We start from the raw sequence: 17,334 nt of genomic DNA on the forward strand, positions 1-17,334 counted from the left end.
TTCATCGTCCTGGCTTGAAAATTTATCACCATTCCTTCAGTGTTACTGGGTCAAAACTGTGGAACTCCCTCCCGACCAGCGTTATGGACCACGTGGACTGAAGGACGTGGAGAAGCTCAGTCCCACCTTCTCCAGGGCAATTACAGATAGGCAATCAATGCTGGTTTTGTCAGTGACACCTTCATCTCAGGGACAGGTAAAGAAAATAATAATGGATTAAAACTTGATACCTTGAGGATAGAGCACACATATAAAATAGGCAGATTAAATCCTTCAACAAAGTGCACACATTACTCTTGAGATGTGCAGCACAGTGTAACCCACGTGAACACCTTTAAGTATAAGGTAGCGCACAATAAATCCATTCAGGAAGGGAGGAGGAACGTTTTTACCCAATGAGTGATGACAATGTGAAACTTGATGCTACATGAATTGATGATGGACAGCAGCATACATCAATTTAAGGGCTAGTTATGTAAGCTGAGGAGGTACAGGATGTTGGTGAAGCCACATTTGGAGTATTGTGTGCAGTTCTGGTCTCCCTACTAGAGAAAGGATATTATTAAATCAGAAAGATATACTGGGATGCTACCTGGACTGGAAAGTTTGAATTATCAGGAGAGGTTGGATAGGCTGGGATTTTTCTCCCTGAGGCGTAGGAGACTGAAGGGTGACTTTACAGGGGTCGAGAAAATTATGAGAGGCATGGATAAGGCAGAGAGCCAACAGCTTTTTCCCAGGATAGGGGAGTCTAAAACTAGGGGGCATAGGTTTAAGGTGAGAGGGGAGAGATACTAAAGGGTCCAGAGGGATAATTACTTTCACACAGAGGGTGGTGAGTGTCTGGAACAGGCTGCCAGAGGTATTGGTGGAGGTGAGTACAATTTCATTATTTAAGAAACATTTGGACAGGTACATGGATGGGATACATATGGAGGGATGTGGACCAAACGGAGCTAGTTTAATTTGTGAAAACTGGGCGGCAGGGACAAGTTGGGCTGAAGGGCCTGTTTCCATGCTGTAACTCTCTATGACTCTAAGTACACAAGGGAGAAAGGAACAGAAGGATATGCCAGTGGGATTAGTTGAAGTCGGGTGCAAGGGAGCCAGTGTGGAACATGAACACCAACATTCTGTCTCGCTAAGTTCAATATCAATTCACCAAATTTGTTATCTTAAGTTTTAAAGGTAGCAATAATACAACACAGCCCTATCCTTTCAAACAAAAGTGGCTACATATTAATTTACCTGTGAAAGGGCTTTATTTTTGAGAATTCGCACAAAGGGTTAAGGTGTCAATATCAAGGATGAGTGTATAACTCACTAAATTGGCCACAGATGTTCACTGTGTTCATCTGGTTGCAAAGTAGTGAAGTTCACAAGGCATTCTTTGCTGGGTGTGTGTTAAACCTGCCTCACATACATCAGGGCCAGTCCAAAATTCTGTTATATAGTTTTTCCATTGTTCCTGGCTGATACCTCCATAACTTCCTCAAAGAAACCAGGAATTAATGACGCTTTTGTTCCTGCAGGATTCAAAAGGCAGTTCAACCAAAGCTCCTGACACAGGGACCTGTCAGCTCCGTATTACTGCAAGAGGTGGCTTTGACTCCACAGTGTGTTGTTGAGGGAGGGCTGGTGAGAGTTCTAATGAACTGGCCATTCTAAATCCCCATGGACCAATTCTCTGTGTGTTACAACTCCTCTCTAATTTTGTAAATAAATCCAACTCATTGCTTCAGCCTGCTGAGCCTCTCTCTGGTTGTGGGTATGATCATTGTGATCTTCCAGCATTCTCAAGAACATTCCCTCCCAACATTTGACTGTCAGTTCCACAGACATTGAGCAGAACTACCTGTGTCTTCCGAGGGTTTCTGGTTGGCATTACAGCGGGGGATTGGGAAAACATCAATGGAAATTCCAGACAAATGAGATCAAAGGCTGGAATTCATTTGGACAGAGACAGCTGTCACTCTCTCAGACCATCAGTCTGTGTCAGACAGAAAACAGACTGGATTGGAAAGACATAGCCCACTTAAGAAAACAAGGAATTCAGTGAAAATACTGCAGAAACGCCAAATCTGAGGCATTATCAGGCTCTGGGCAGACCACATTTGGAGTTTTATGTGCAGTTTTGGGCCCTATATCTCAGGAAGAATGTACTGGCCCTGGTGCAGGTCCAGAGGAGGTTCACGAGAATGGACCCAGGAATGAAAAGCTTAACATATGAGATTCGTTTGAGGACTCTGGGTTTATACTTGATGGAGTTTAGAAGGATGAGGGGGGATCTAAATGAAACTTACAGAACACTGAATGGCCTGGATAGAGTAGGTGTTGGGAAGATGGTAGGAGAGACTAGGACCTGAGGGCACAGCCTTAGAGTGAAAGGAAGATCTGTAGAATACAGATAAGGAGAAACTTTTTCAGCCAGAGAGTGGTGAATCGATGGAATTCACTGCCACAGAAGGCTGTGGGGCCACGTCATTGAGGATATTTAAGACTGAAATAGATAGGTTCTTGAGTATCAAGGGGATCAAGGGTTACAGGGAGAAAGCAGGAGAATGGGGTAGAGAAACTTATCAGAGAAACTTTCCTGAAGAAGGGGTCATGCCCGAAACGTCGATTCTCCTGCTCCTTGGATGCTGCCTGACCTGCTGCGCTTTTCCAGCAACACATTTTCAGCTAGAGAAACTTATCAATCATGATTGAATGGCAGAGCAGACTTTAATGGACTGAATGGCCTAATCTCTGCTCCTATGTCTTATGATTTTGAGATGTTGGTGTTGGACTGGGGTGAACAAAGTTAAAAATCACACAACACCAGTTTCTAGTCCAACAGGTTTAATTGGAAGCACTAGCTTTCGGAGCACTGCTCCTTCATCAGGTGGATGTGGAGAACACAATTGTAAGATACAGAATTTAGAGCAAAAGTTTATAGTGTGATGTAACTGAAATTATACATTGAAAAATACCTTGTTAGTTTCACTTCTTTCATATGTTTTGTGATTTACATATGAAAGAATTGAAACTAACATGGTCATTCTAACAGATGAGAGACTTAACAAACAATCAAGGTATTTTTCAATGTATAATTTCAGTTACATCACACTATAAACATTTGCTATAAATTCTGTGGCTTACAATTGTGTCCTCCACAGTCACCTGATGAAGGAGCAGCGCTCCGAAAGCTAGTGCTTCCAATTAAACCTGTTGGACTATAACCTGGTGTTGTGTGATTTTTAACTGTCTTATGGACTAATAGCTCTTAATGAAGGGGTCAGTATCAATATCGTTGGTCAGCGGATGGATGTAGAGATTGTACGACGGTTGGGAGATGCTGGAGAATAAAGGAGGACAGAAAACATTTTAAAATAATCATGCTCATATGTGCAATACCCATGTTCCTCGAAAAATAATTCAGTGAAGAGAAACAGGTCAGCCGACCCACCTGGCCTGTGCAGAGCTCTGCTTATTTCAGTCTGTATGAAGTTGCTGCGTAGCTCCTAGAGAGGCGGAGCACCGAAGGGAGTTCTGCAAGGTCATACAGCCAAGCCTGCCTCAATGGCAGCAGTCCTCTGAGACACCTCCCTCACTTGTCCTCTCTCTCACTTGCTGCACCTTCCCCCCTCGTTGGCAAAATATCATGATTCACCACGAGAGGTGATAGTTTTTAGAATAAGGGGTGGCTGATTTAAAAGAGAGATAAGGAGGAATTACTCCCCTCAAAGGGTCACGAGTCTGTGGAATTCACTGCCCGCCCCTGAGTGCATTGGATGCTGGGACACAGAATAAACTCAAGGAGGAGATAGAACGATTTTAAATTACTAACGGGCTGAAGGATTATGGGGAGTGAGAAGGAAAGTGGAGTTGAGACCAAACTGAGATCAGCCAGGATTGTATTGAATGGTGGGGGGGGAGGGCGCGAATGGCCTACTCCTGCTCCTAGTTTTTATGTGCACGACTACACGTGTGGATGGGAGATACCCCTGAACACTGCAATGGGAGGCCACAAGAACATGGAGCTGGAAGCTTTCTCCCAACTCCTGGTGAAATGGATTTGTTCCCTTGCTGCTGTAACTGTCTAACCATGTGTCAGCAATGCTAGAACCTTGGAGCACTGGGTCCTGAATGGCTGTTGTTTACTGCAGTGTACAGTCTTTAATCCACTTAGGTCTTTATAGGACAATATACATCAGCATTATGGCAGTGGAGGACAGAGAGACATGGTGATCCCAGAGGCACAATGTGTGAATATTGTTGCTTTATCATGACACCATGACGCGTCAACAGGAAGGCCCTCAGTCTGAGCTCTAATTAATGCTACCAATGATCAACGCTAATAGTTCTTTGAGTGACCATAGTGCCATCCAACAGCACCCTGAAGGAGGTGCTGTCTCACCAGGGAACACTGCCTAACCATGGATCTAGAATTGCCAACTCTGACTGGACATAATTCCTGGAGGTTTTGCCACAGAATCTCCAGCCAACCAAGTCAAAAAATTCTTCCTCCCAGCCTATCCAATGATGACTTTACAACTAATCATTGGAAGTACTCAAAGAAGATTAAAATCAGAATACCCCAGTCTTTTCACTGCTCTGTGATCTTCTCCACCTTATCCAGAACAGTCATCTTTTACCCCCAGAAACTATAAGGCAATCCTGGGGGGGAGGGGGTTGGCGACCTCTACTTGGGTCAAAGGTCACATTCTGTTTCGAGAGGTGGGCGTGGTGAGACCGTAATACCATGCAGTCATTGGACTGTGACTTTATCCCAAAGAACATGACTAGTAAAAGGGGATCTGAGGACATGGTGTTTGTGAATAAGTTGGGGAGTCACTGTGCAATGCCTCTGTCTGAACTATCTTCCCCTACACACGAGAGACAGGTCAATGGCAAGGGAGGTTGGTGGGTTTGGGGGAGCGAATGCTCTCACTGCAAGTACACAAAGACATTCACTCAAAGCCCACTTCTTCCTCAACACTTAGCACATGCAGGAAATAAACGCAAAAGCTCCCAAAGGACACGGGGAATGCAATCCATCATGTACAAAGAAAACATCTCTCTTGTTCGAAAACGACTGAGGTTTTCTTTGAGTGGAGTGAAAAGAAAACATGAACTGAAATTATAATAAACATCAATTCAAGTTGTGTTCTCAAAGCCTGCGTGAATCTCTTCAATTTCACCCATTCTGACAGTTGTCGAATTGTGCAGCAGTAACTCCATTCCCCCCACCATCTCCCAATGGACAGGGGGCTTTCATTAGTTCCATGGGAGGCAGTTTAACTGGGTTGCGTCTCTCTGATATTCACATTGTGCGATGGGAATGGAAACAGCGTAGAGAGCTCCCGGCTAGCACCTACCTTGGAGTCACCCCTTGATTTAAATTCCATTTACATAAGCAGCAGTGGGAGCTTGGGGAGTCACTGTGTCAGTGACACTGTCTGTATGGAGTTTGCACATTCTCCCGGTGTCTGCGTGGGTTTCCTCTGGGTGCTCCGGTTTCCTCCCACAGTCCAAAGATGTGCAGGTCAGGTGAATTGGCCATGCTAAATTGCCCATAGTGTTAGGTGAAGGGGTAAATGTAGGGGAATGGGTCTGGGTGGGTTGCGCTTCAGCGGGTTGGTGTGGACTTGTTGGGCCAAAGGGCCTGTTTCCACACTGTAAGTAATCTAATCTAGAACAGTTGGCTGGACAGATGATTTGTGATGCAGGGTAACACCAACAGCGTGTGTTCAATTCCTGCACCTTCTCAACCTCACCCCTCACTTAAGACACAGTGACGCCCAGGTTGAACTCCCCACCAGTCATCTCTCTCTAATGAGAGCGCAGCACAATGGTGATGATTCCTTGTTGATTACATGCACAGACAAAGTTTTAATCAGTAAGGGAATCAGGATTATGTGGGAAAGTCAGGAAAGTGGAGATGAGGATAATCAAATCAGCCACGATCTTATTGAATCGTGGAGCAGACTCATAGAATCCCTACAGTGTGGCAGCAGGCCATTCAGCCCACTGAGCCCACACTGACCCTCCGAAGAGCATCCCACCCAAACACACCCTCTACCCTATAACCTTGCATCCCTGTGAACGATCCATCTAACCTACATGTCCCTGGACACTATGGGCAATTTAGCACAGCCGATCCACCTAACTGGCACATTTTTGGATTGTGGGAGGAATCCTGCACAGACACAGGGAGAATGTGCAAACTTCACACAGACAGTCGCCCGAGGGTGGAATCGAACTCCGGTCCCTGGCGCTGAAAAACCACGCGGCCATGACAGGCTGAAAGGCCAACTTCTGTTCAAATGTCTTACATTTTATTATGGTTTTATGTTGAGATATAAACAATATATATTCATATTGTATATGTACATGTGTATACAATGCATTGATATGTATATAATCTACTATATATTAAAATACGATGTATATTGATATATACCAAATCAATTGATGTACAATCTATCTATCTATATATTTGTTCATATATAATTTGCTCTGGGTAGCTGACAAGTGGACTAGTGCATTTGGTTCTGGTTGGCACACTAGAGGAAGGATGGCAGGGTCCATGAGGTAACAGAGATAGCAGAATGGGTGCAGAATGAGGGAATGTAGCCAAAGGGCCACCTTCCTCCCAGCAAAGAAATGTGAGGGATGATCAGAGAGAGGAGTACAGGCTGAGGGGTCCCTGGGTGGAAACGCTGTCAGGGACTTCCCCCTTCATTTCAGTCGGAGTGTTGGGTCGGGTGTCTTCAGGGGGTGAGACAACGTTCTGAGCTCTTTTTAAAAGTCACCTGTCAGATACAACCTTTCCTGCGTATCCATAATTGCCACAACTGAGTGGCTTGCTCGGCCATGTCAGAGGCGGTTGCTATGTATCTGGAGTCACATGTTGGCGAGACCAGATAGATTTCATTCCCTGAAGGGCACTTGTGAACCAAATGAGTTTTTTACAACAATCAATGAAGGTCATTTCATGGTCACCATGATTACAACTCGCTTGCAATTCCAGATTTAATCGACTGCATTGAAATTCCACCGGTTGCTGCTATGCCTATACCTAGAGCATTAAGCTAGGAGTCTCTGGACCACTAACCCCAGGATCATGGCCACTCCTGACTGCCTTTCACCACAGCCAGTGCTGCCTGGGAGTGATTGCAAATGCTTGCCTCTGACTCTGTCCTTCAGTGTCTGTGGGGTAGGGGAGGGATGTTGGGGGTGGAGCAGTGAGGGAGTGTCTCCTGTCTGATGGAGGTTCAGGCCAAACACATGAAAGGTGCTGTTGGAGAAGTGACCTCACAAGGTTAGTCAAGACAAATGACAGGAAGGAAACGATTATTTAAGATGCATTTCTATGGTGCTTTTCACAACCTTAGGGCAATCCAGCCAATCATGTACCTTTGAAATGGTATTGCTTACTGTTTTATTGTATATAATGGTGCATGTGTACCTGCCCTTAAAGAGAGTTCTCCTTTAAAAACTCCCTGGGCCACATGGGTACAATGTTGCACGGGGCTTTTGTGAGCATTGGTAGTGTCCCCACCTCTGGGTCAGGAAGTCCAGGACCAGATCTCACTGCCGCAGAAGTGTGTAATAACATCTCTGAACAGGTTGATTGTAATTACATACAACGCTATGACTCTGCCTGGCGGTCACGCTGCTGTGAGTCTGAAAACTGAAAACAGAGCGATTATTCCCTCCCAGTGCCAGATGTGGGCTCCCACGCACAGATAGTGACGAGTTGCACCATCTGCTGGTCACGGCAAGCCACAGGAAGCGTCTGTGCACGTGTCATTGAGGTCACTGCATTCCAGACGTGGAGCATGCTCAGTGTGAGAGCTGGCGATGGACAACTAATTGTTTGTCGGATTCACAGTCCGTGGGACTTTGGATGGGCAGAGCTTGAGGCCAGTTTGGAAGCACATTGTGTGAGCTGCAAACCCCAGAAAATAACCTTAAAGCAGAAAACACAGATGCGGTCCCCTGCAGCTGCCATTTTGTCACTTTGCAGTCACATGCGCAGCATAGCTGTGTTTCTGTGGAGCATTACGCCACCTAATGGTAGCATTAAACATAGTTATGTGGCTGCTTATGAAGTGTTTTACTGTGTTTAATAAACTAACCCATGGAGTTAATCAATCCCTGATGGACGACTGATATTAGCTGATCACCATCAACATAAGAGAGAGTGTGGCAACCAATTTGCAGAGGTGAAACAGCCACCAGTAATCGAAGCTAGACTTTTACACTCAAGACCTGATGTAGGATTTGAACACAAAAATCTTCTGGCTCAGAAGCAAGGGGGCTACCCACTAAGGTACATTTAAAAAAAATCTGTGACCTTCGGGGTCAAACAGACACATGGTAAATTTCAGGCCAATATTGTCACACAAGGAGTGCACTCCTGGATAAAGAAATGGAGGTGGCATTGATGACAACCAGTTCAGAGAGAACTGAATAGCCCAACAAGGGAACTTTATCGACTGGACAATTAAAATAGCCTCCTTTTTGGGGGAATAATGTGTTACTGGCTTTAATCTGACTCCAGCACTATCACACTGAATGAGAAAGCTGTCCCAAACTCAACCCCAACAATGAATCTTCTGCCTAAACATTTGAAGAGATTTTTGGTGGAGATGGGGACAGCTCTGGGGGGAGCGGGGATGGTGGTGAAAAGGACAGGAATATTAGCAACATTGTGAAATCTCAGTTTATAGATCTTTATAAGCAAAATGAGAATTAGGTCACTCAGCCCCTTTCTGGCTTCATAGCTGACTCCAGCTAAAGTCAATGCTGTCCAGTAACCACCAACAAATTTACATATATCTGTCACTGAATCCCTACACTGTGGAAGCAGGCCATTCAGCCCACTGAATCCACAGTCACACTCTGAAAAAGCATCCCATCCAGACCCACATCCCTCCTACCATAACCCTGCATTCCCCATGGCCAGTTGACCTGACCTGCACATCTTTGGACTGTGGGAGGAAACTGGAGCACCCGGAGGAAACCCACACAGAACGGGGAGAACGTACAAATCCCACACAGACAGTCGCCCGAGGGTGGATTCAATCCCAGGTCCCTGGCGCTGCGAGGCAGCAATGCTAACCACTGAGCCACTGTGCTGTCACTACAGAAGAGGTATGCTCTCTGAAGCAAACTAACTGAAGCAAAGTCATACGCTCATGTCCAGAAGATCAACAAGTTTGATCACTGTTTACAGTATTCAAACGACTGAAAAGATTTACAAGAATGATTGCAGAAATGAAGGACATTTCAGAGGAGAGGAATGATTGTCAAAGGATACCAGAATTTACAAGTTGAGAAAATACGAGCGAAACTCAGCAAGTCAGCCAGTTTTGGCGGAGAGAGAAACAGAGCTAATGTTTTGAATCCTATGACCTTTCTTTAGGACAGTACGGAAAAGTGACTGGACATGAAACATTAAGTCTGATTTCTTTCCACAGAAGTGCCAGACTTGCTAAGTTTCTCAAATGCTCTCTTGTCGAACTGTTTGATCAATGTTGATTATGATTTGCTTGTCACAGTAAAACATCTTAAGAAGTGGAATCCTCTCCATGAGTTTACTTCCATTGGTCATTTGGGAAATTAATTTGTCTGGAAAGTTATCAACTTCTACAGTCAGTCAGGCTCATGAAGTGTGTACACAAGTTCCTATAGTGAAACATGAGCTCACTGATAATGGGGAACTGGAATTGTGTGGCGTCATTTTACTGAATAGTTATGTTGCTAATTCAATCCAAACTCTGAGATTCTGTCTAAGTGCTGACATCGTGGTAATGCCACTGAACTATTAATCCCAGGCTCATGTCAAATTCCACTAAATACAACAGAAAATGCCAACAGAGGCCAACACATCACAAAGAGTGAAGTGCTTTTGAGATGTTGCTGTGGGATGTGCATAGTCCTGCAGTGGGTTTGATCACCTGAGAAGGGAAGTGGGAGAGGGGGCATGGATTGAGGACAAATTTCCCCGGTATTTTTTCCCTGCCTGGCCCTGGAACTTTTCCCTGTATTTCTGTCACTTCTGTGTGTTTACGGAATGGGAGGACAGCTGGGAAGTTTCTAGTTCTGATCACTCTGAGCTGTGGCTCAGCCATGGAGAGGGAGCAGCTGGTCTGAAGTGCTCTGTCACTTTTATAAGTTCGATAAGGAGCTGAGTAAAAAGTTATATTTGTAATGGTTGATGGGGTGACCTGTTTGAGATCACTTGGTGTCCGAGCTGCGGTAACAACACATTGAAGTCTGGAGATATTGATGATGGGGGACAAGCTGAGAATAGTTCACAGGTTGGCGCAACATCGAGGGTCGAAGGGCCTGTTCTGCTCTGTATTGTTCTATGTTCTATCTATGATGGTGGAGACTCCCGCACATTTCCCACCACAGGCTGACCAGGAATCCTGACTGGATGACTGCAGCCTGGGTGATTGCAAAACAAAACATGTACATTCTGCACACAGAAATGACCCTGAGCTTCCAGTTGCCTGTCACTTTAACACACCACCCTGTTCCCTGGCCAACATCTCAGGCTGCAGTGCTCCAGTGAAGCTCAGCGCAAGCTGGAAGAACAGCACCTCATTTTCCGCTTAGAGACCCTGCAGCCTTTGGGATTCAATATCAAGTTCAATAATTTTAGGGCCTGAACACTTCTCCCGTGTCCTTACCCCATTCTCCTACACCAGGCCTGGTCGTCACATGGGCTGCTAGCACAATTGTCAGCTATTAACGGTGGAGAAAGTGAGGACTGCAGATGCTGGAGATCAGATTCAAAAGATGTGGCGCTGGAAAAGCACAGCATCCGAGGAACAGGAGAATCAACATTCCTGATGAAGAGCTGATGCTCGAAACTTCGATTCTCCTGTTCCTCGGATGCTGCCTGACCAACTGTGCTTTTTAGATTAGCTACAGTATGGAAACAGGCCCTTCGGCCCAACCAGTCCACACTGACTCTCGAAAGAGTAACCCACCCCGACCCATTTCCCTTTGACGAATGCACCTAACACTACAGGCAATTTAGCATGGCCAATTCACCCGACCTGCACATCAATGGACTGTGGGAGGAAACCCACACAGACACGGGGAGAATGTACAAACTGCACACAGTCGCCCAAGGCTGGAATCAAACCTGGGACCCTGGTGCTGTAAGGCAGCAGTGCTAACCACTGAGCCACCGTGCCGCCCAGTTTCCAGCACCACACCTTTTGACAGCTATTAACAGTCCCTGTTAGCAGCCATTCATTCTTCCAGGCTGATCTTTTCCCACTCCTTTGTCTGGCCCACAGGTTTTCTCTCTCTCTCTGGGCTCCACCTACTGCTTACTCCTTCTCTTTCCCCCACTACACCTTCAGCATATATACCAACCATCCCCAGCTACCATCAGTTCTGAAGGAGGGTCAATGGGCCTGAAACATTAAATCTGCTTTCCCTCCACAGATACTGCCAGAACCTGGGAGTGGTTCCTGAGCACAGAACCACTCTTACCAACGCCCACAGGGTGGCGGAGGGCGGGATGCGGTGCTGGAATTGTTTGAGGGTTAACGACCAACCCGTTTGGTTATGTTACAAGCACACCTCCCTCAGTGTCAAGTCCTGGAGTGGGACTCGAACCTGGAGCTTGCATCCCAGAGCTGAAAATGTGTTGCTGGAAAAGCACAGCAGGTCAGGCAGCATCCAAGGAACAGGAGAATCGATGTTTCGGGCATGAGCCCTTCTTCAGGAGGGCTTTCCTGAAGAAGGGCTCATGCCCGAAACGTCGATTCTCCTGTTCCCTGGATGCTGCCTGACCTGCTGTGCTTTTCCAGCAACACATTTTTCAGCTCTGATCTCCAGCATCTGCAGTCCTCACTTTCTCACTTGCATCCCAGAGGCAGCTGACACCACCCTACGCAAATAGCATTTACATTCTTGCTGCCTGTTGCACTTCTAGAGGTGTTTTGCAGTTAGTAATTTTTTTTCTCTCTTCGATGTGCCATTACTGTTGCGCTAAAGGGAAAATGTAGCGTTCAACATGTGCACAGGAAGATCCCTTAAATAACAAATGAGTTGAAGCGTGTTTTGGTCAGCACCCAGGACACTTGCTGCAAATGGTGGATTTTCTCTGGATTTCCTACAGCCACTTGAACCAGTGGGTCAGGCTCCAGTTTAACAGGATGCCTGAAAGACAGTGCCTTTGAGTGTGCTGCACCCCCTCCGTCCCATACTGGAGTGTCCGCCTGGATTGTAGGCGCACGTCTCTGCAATGCTACGTGAAGACACAGAATCAGACCCCCGGAGTGCCACCCAACTGAGACATTTCTCAGGCTGCTTAAAATTATTTCCAAATCCTTCTTTTCTCCCCCCTCCCTCTGAGGCAACACTGTCCCTTTAAGCGTTTCTGTTCAGAGCTGAAACAATTCCGCCCTCAATACAAAAAGCAGAAGACTGAAGACGCTGGATGGCTGACATCAAAAAGAAAATGTGAGAAACTCTCAGCAGGATGAGCAGTACCTGTGGAGACAGAGGCAAGGCTAACGTTTCTAAGGTCGACAAACATTCATTCTGATGACAAATCATTAACCGAGGGAGGTCAACTCTCTGAGGTCTCTCTCCTCAGATGCTGCTGAGGATACACAGCCTAACCCTCATTATATTTCTAATGCTTGGCTGCTGCTGCTGAATGCCATGGACCATCCCACATTCCATATTGAACTGAGGAAAAAGTAATTCACTTCATCCCTGGTCAAAGTATAATGGCGATCAGCGGCCTGTCAAATCACTGCTTATCAAAGGGAGGACAGCTCTGACCAGGAATAGGTCCACAAGGGATGGGGGGGCAAATGAGCCAGAGTGGAAGTTGCTCCAAAATTCAGGGAGAATGTAGAAGAAAAATAAATAAATGAATAAATTTTATAAGTCATCCAGGTTAGGCGGATTGGGCAATGCTAAATTGTCCCACAGTGTCCAGGGATATGCAGGCTAAGTGGATTAGTCATGGGGAATGCAGGGTTACAGGGGCAGAGCGGGGGGTTGGTGGAGGGGATGGTCTGGGTGGGATGCTCTTCAGAGGGTTGGTGTGGACTTGATGGGACGAATGGCCTGCTTCCGCACTGAGCAGGTGTGGTTCCTGGGCACGGAAGCAGAAACTGTTGGAGAAACTCAGCAGGTCTGCAGCATCTGTGGAGAGAAATCAGAGTTAACGTTTCAGCGTCCCTTCCTCAGAACTGATGGCAGCGAGGGAAAGCCTAAGAATTCTATGATTCTGTAATCCAAGGAAGGAGACAAAATGGTCTCCTCTTTGGTGACAGTCTGCAGCACTGCCTCAGGAATGGGGATACCAGCTCTAAAACCCCCTCCCTACTACTGGCAATGATGGGTAGCAAGTTGGGGCAGGGAGAGAGATAAAAGGCAAGGCAGGTGCATCAGGAGAATCACACTCTCAGTAAAGGGAACCACATAGCTCACACACCTCGACACCGTGACAGCTTGCTGACAGGCAGGAAGAGTGAATCGAGACTTGTATGTGCTTTGCAATAGTTTACAAATTGTGATGTTTCTGGGAGAAAACAAAATATCTGCGCGTAAATCTTCTAAAAAGCGCAGAAACTATCCAGAGGGAGAGGCCCTCTCATATTCTGCACACAATCTGACATGCAGGTCAAAATAATTATTCACTGTTATCGATGTGTAAAATGATTGATTGCTGGCCATTTTTTTGGGTGGGGTGGGGTGGGGTGGGTGGACTGGAATCACGAGGTGTAAAATCTTTGCACTCTTGTGAAAAAGACAGAAATAATTACGAAGCCCCCTTCCCCAGCTCACAGTCCCCACCATCCACCCAAGAACATGCTAGATGGGACACACATGGAGACATGGCATTGACCTGGAGGAAAGTCTAAAAATCACCCAACACCAGGTTACACTCCAACAGGTTTATTTGGAAGCACTAGCTTTTGGAGCACTACTCCTTTGTTTGGTAGCTGTGGGGCATACTCCACAACCACCTGATGAAGGAGCGGCGCTCCGAAAGCTAGTGCTTCCAAATAAACCTGTTGGACTATAACCTGGTGTTGGGTGATTTTTAGTCTTTGTCCACCCCAGTCCAACACCGCTTCCTCCGCAGTATTGCTTTGAGATTAGATTAGGTGGTTCCCACTTTGCTTGAGCCTCACCACACTGTCATACCTTCCACCTCCCACACCCCCTCCGCCATCTTCCCATCCCTCAGCCCCCCCCCCACCCCTCAACCTTCCCACCCAACCCGCCACACCGTAGGAAATGAACGTGGAGCACAAACCTGGGTTCTTAAACTGATCCGCATTGGTTAGATGGTGCAGGGAGGGACTGCTTGCTGACGGAGCGTGCTCACTGCGAAGCATCTGAGTGGCCCGCAGTCCAACCGAGCCGTAGTCCGCAAACGAGAAAGTGGCCCGCTGATCGCCGGGCGTGGAATAGAAACCATAATCGGCAAACCCTGCGAGACACAGGGGGGGAGCCTTTATCATTGTCCACCCGGCACAGCATTACAAACAGGGGCCAACACTCAGGGCCCACGTACAACACACCGAGTAAAACAACAGCAAGTCTAGGACTCCGAGGTTTGAGAAAAGTAGTGTACGAGGACACACAGCAGACTGAAACCACCAGGAATACAGAATTGAGGCCCCGCTCCCAGAGAGGTGCAAAGACTATGAAATCAAGGCATCCCATACACAGAGGAACCTCAATTATCCGAGGGACACGGGCAGGCAGTATTTTGTTCGGATAACCGAATGCCGAATTGTTAACCAAGCATCGGGACCTTGGAATTCTTGCCCGGATAATCCGAAATTAGGTTAATCGAATGCTGGATAATTGAGGTTCCTCTGTATCCTGCCTGCGGACACTACCCATGCCCTCCACCCCCACTACTCTGCCCACCCCACCCCCCCTCCTCTGACATTCTATTGAACCCGGGTTCAACTCTGTATTAGTTCCTTCCAGCTGCGCCCTCTCTACTATTTAGATACATTAGGTACAGCTCAGATCCTTCAGAGGGAAAAAGGAAATCTCCCTCCGAACTAGTGCTTCACTGTGTCAATTCTGGGTGAAGCTCAGGACTTTCTTCGGTTGTACAGCCCCCATCCATCTGCCAGCCAAGAGCCAACTGAAAATCACCGACTGGGAACGGCGCTGCAAGCAGCCTCACAGCAACGACTGAGGAGTTGAGATCCCGCCCGTGCCCGAGGGAAGTTGTGGCATTTTGCACTGTGTTGAAGGCAGTGCTCAGCTGAGGCCATCTCCTGCTCGTGGTCTGTTCTGCAGGATGCCCGCACCCATGACAGGAAAATGACCAAGTCACTTCCTTTCTCCCTTGGCCATTAATGTAGCAACATGGGAGACTAGTTAGCAAGGTTAGATCTCATGGAATATAGGGAGAACTAGCCATTTGGATACAGAACTGGCTCAAAGGTAGAAGACAGAGGCTGGTGGTGGATGGTTGTTTTTCAGACTTGAGGCCTGTGACCACTGGAGTGCCACAAGGATTGGGGCTGGGTCCTCTACTTTTGTTATTTACATAAATGATTTGGATGCACGCGTAAAAGGTATAGTTAGTCAGTTTGCAGATGACACCAAAATTGGAGGTGTAGTGGACAGCGAAGAGGTTTACCTCAGATTACAACAGGATCTGGACCAGATGGGCCAATGGGCTGAGAAGTGGCAGATGGAGTTTAATTGAGATAAATGTGAGGTGCTGCATTTTGGGAAAGCGAATCATAACAGGTCTTATACACTTAATGGTAAGGTCCTAGGGAGTGTTGCTGAACAAAAAGACCTTGGAGTGCAGGTTCATAGCTCCTTGAAAGTGGAGTCGCAGGTAGATAGGATAGTGAAGGAGGCATTTAGTATGCTTTCCTTTATTGGTCAGAGTATTGAGTACAGAAGTTAGGAGGTCGTGTTGCAGCTGTACAGGACATTGGTTAGACCACTGTTGGAAAATTGCATGCAATTCTGGTCTCCTTCCTATCAGAACAATGTTGCGAAAGTTAAAGGGGTTCAGAAAAGATTTAGAAAGATGTTGCCAGGGTTGAAGGGTTTGAGCTATAGGGAGAGGCTGAATAAGCTGGGGTCATTTTCCCTGGAGCATTGGAGGCTGAGGGGTGACCACATAGAGGTTTATAAAATCATGAGGGGCATGGATACGATAAACAGACAAAGTCTTTTCCCTGGGGTGGGAGAGTCCAGAACTAGAGGGCATAGGTTTAGGGTGACAGGGGAAAGATATAAAAGAGACCTAAGGGGCCACTTTTTCATGCAGAGGGTGGTGCGTGCATGGAATGAACTGCCAGAGGAAGTGGTGGAGGCTGGTACAATTCCAGCATTTAAAAGGCACCTCGATGGATATTTGAAAAGGAAGGGTTTAGAGGGATATGGGCCAAGTGCTGGCAAATGGGACTAGATTGGGTTGGGATATCTGGTCAGCATGGACGAGTTGAACTGAAGGGTCTGTTTCCGTCTGTACATCTCCATGATTTTATGTGGCACCTTTCCCTTAGGGAATCTGTATAATTGTGACAGGGTACCTTTTTCAGCAGGCAGGCAAGTTACTGTGCTGCAAAGACCACCCACTCATCAGGGAAGGGACAAAGGGACCTTGTGAAGCCTCTGGGACACAGACAGACACACACACACAAACAGACACGCACACGCACACACACATACTGATACACACACACAAACACACACACAAACACACAGACACAGGCAAATACAGGCAGACGCACACACAGATACATACATATAGACAGACACACTACTCTTGGTATCGATGTATGGTTTAAAACATGCCACTAAAGGGAGAGGTCTATAGGTACTAAGAGCTTTCCCCTGCTTTGGGCTATCATCTGCCTCCAACAGGTGGTGGGAAGGGGAAGGGAGCTTACTGTTAATGAGGACCCAGAATATCTTAAATCCAGTGGACCATCAACACCTTCTACGCCAGGGGGCTGTGGACATTCAATTGTTCGACGTACTGAAGATGGGGCAGTGATAAATACTTTGGTCTTTCATAGGATGGAAGGGGTTGGGGCAGGGGTCAGAGAGTCAGACTGGGAAGTTGAGTGGCCAACATCTGATTGACCAGCAGGGCAAACTCAAGAGACTGTATTTCATGTAAAAGGAGAACTTGAGATTGACCAAGAGTTGAGAGGGAAGTCACCTTTGAGCTGTGCATAATGCATTTAAATCGTACTCAATGCTAAAACCGAGGGGCACTAAACAAACCCACTAGTGCTTTCAGTGCCAAGCTAAAATGATGCATTCTAAAAGAGAACATGTAATAAAAAAAACCCTGCA

At 46.7% G+C, this 17,334-nt stretch overlaps 1 protein-coding gene across 18 annotated transcripts in view; it reads right to left on the reverse strand.

Moving 5' to 3' along the window:
* The window catches only part of msi2b (musashi RNA-binding protein 2b), a 591,732-nt gene that overhangs the window by 34,383 nt on the left and 540,015 nt on the right, over nt 1–17,334 (reverse strand). For 12 of the 18 annotated variants that reach the window (XM_087977257.1, XM_043718227.2, XM_087977258.1 and 9 more), the window contains exon 12: nt 14,297–14,473. The exons of the other annotated variants lie outside the window; for them this stretch is intronic. In XM_087977257.1, the coding sequence (XP_087833383.1) occupies nt 14,297–14,473 (177 nt within the window). The remainder of the gene's footprint in view (nt 1–14,296; nt 14,474–17,334) is intronic. 18 annotated transcript variants of the gene reach the window in all.

This window comes from Chiloscyllium plagiosum, unplaced genomic scaffold (genome assembly GCF_037043375.1).
Source record: "Chiloscyllium plagiosum isolate Xiang-an unplaced genomic scaffold, Cpla_swu_hap1 HiC_scaffold_31, whole genome shotgun sequence".
NCBI classification, from domain to species: Eukaryota; Metazoa; Chordata; class Chondrichthyes; order Orectolobiformes; family Hemiscylliidae; genus Chiloscyllium; species Chiloscyllium plagiosum.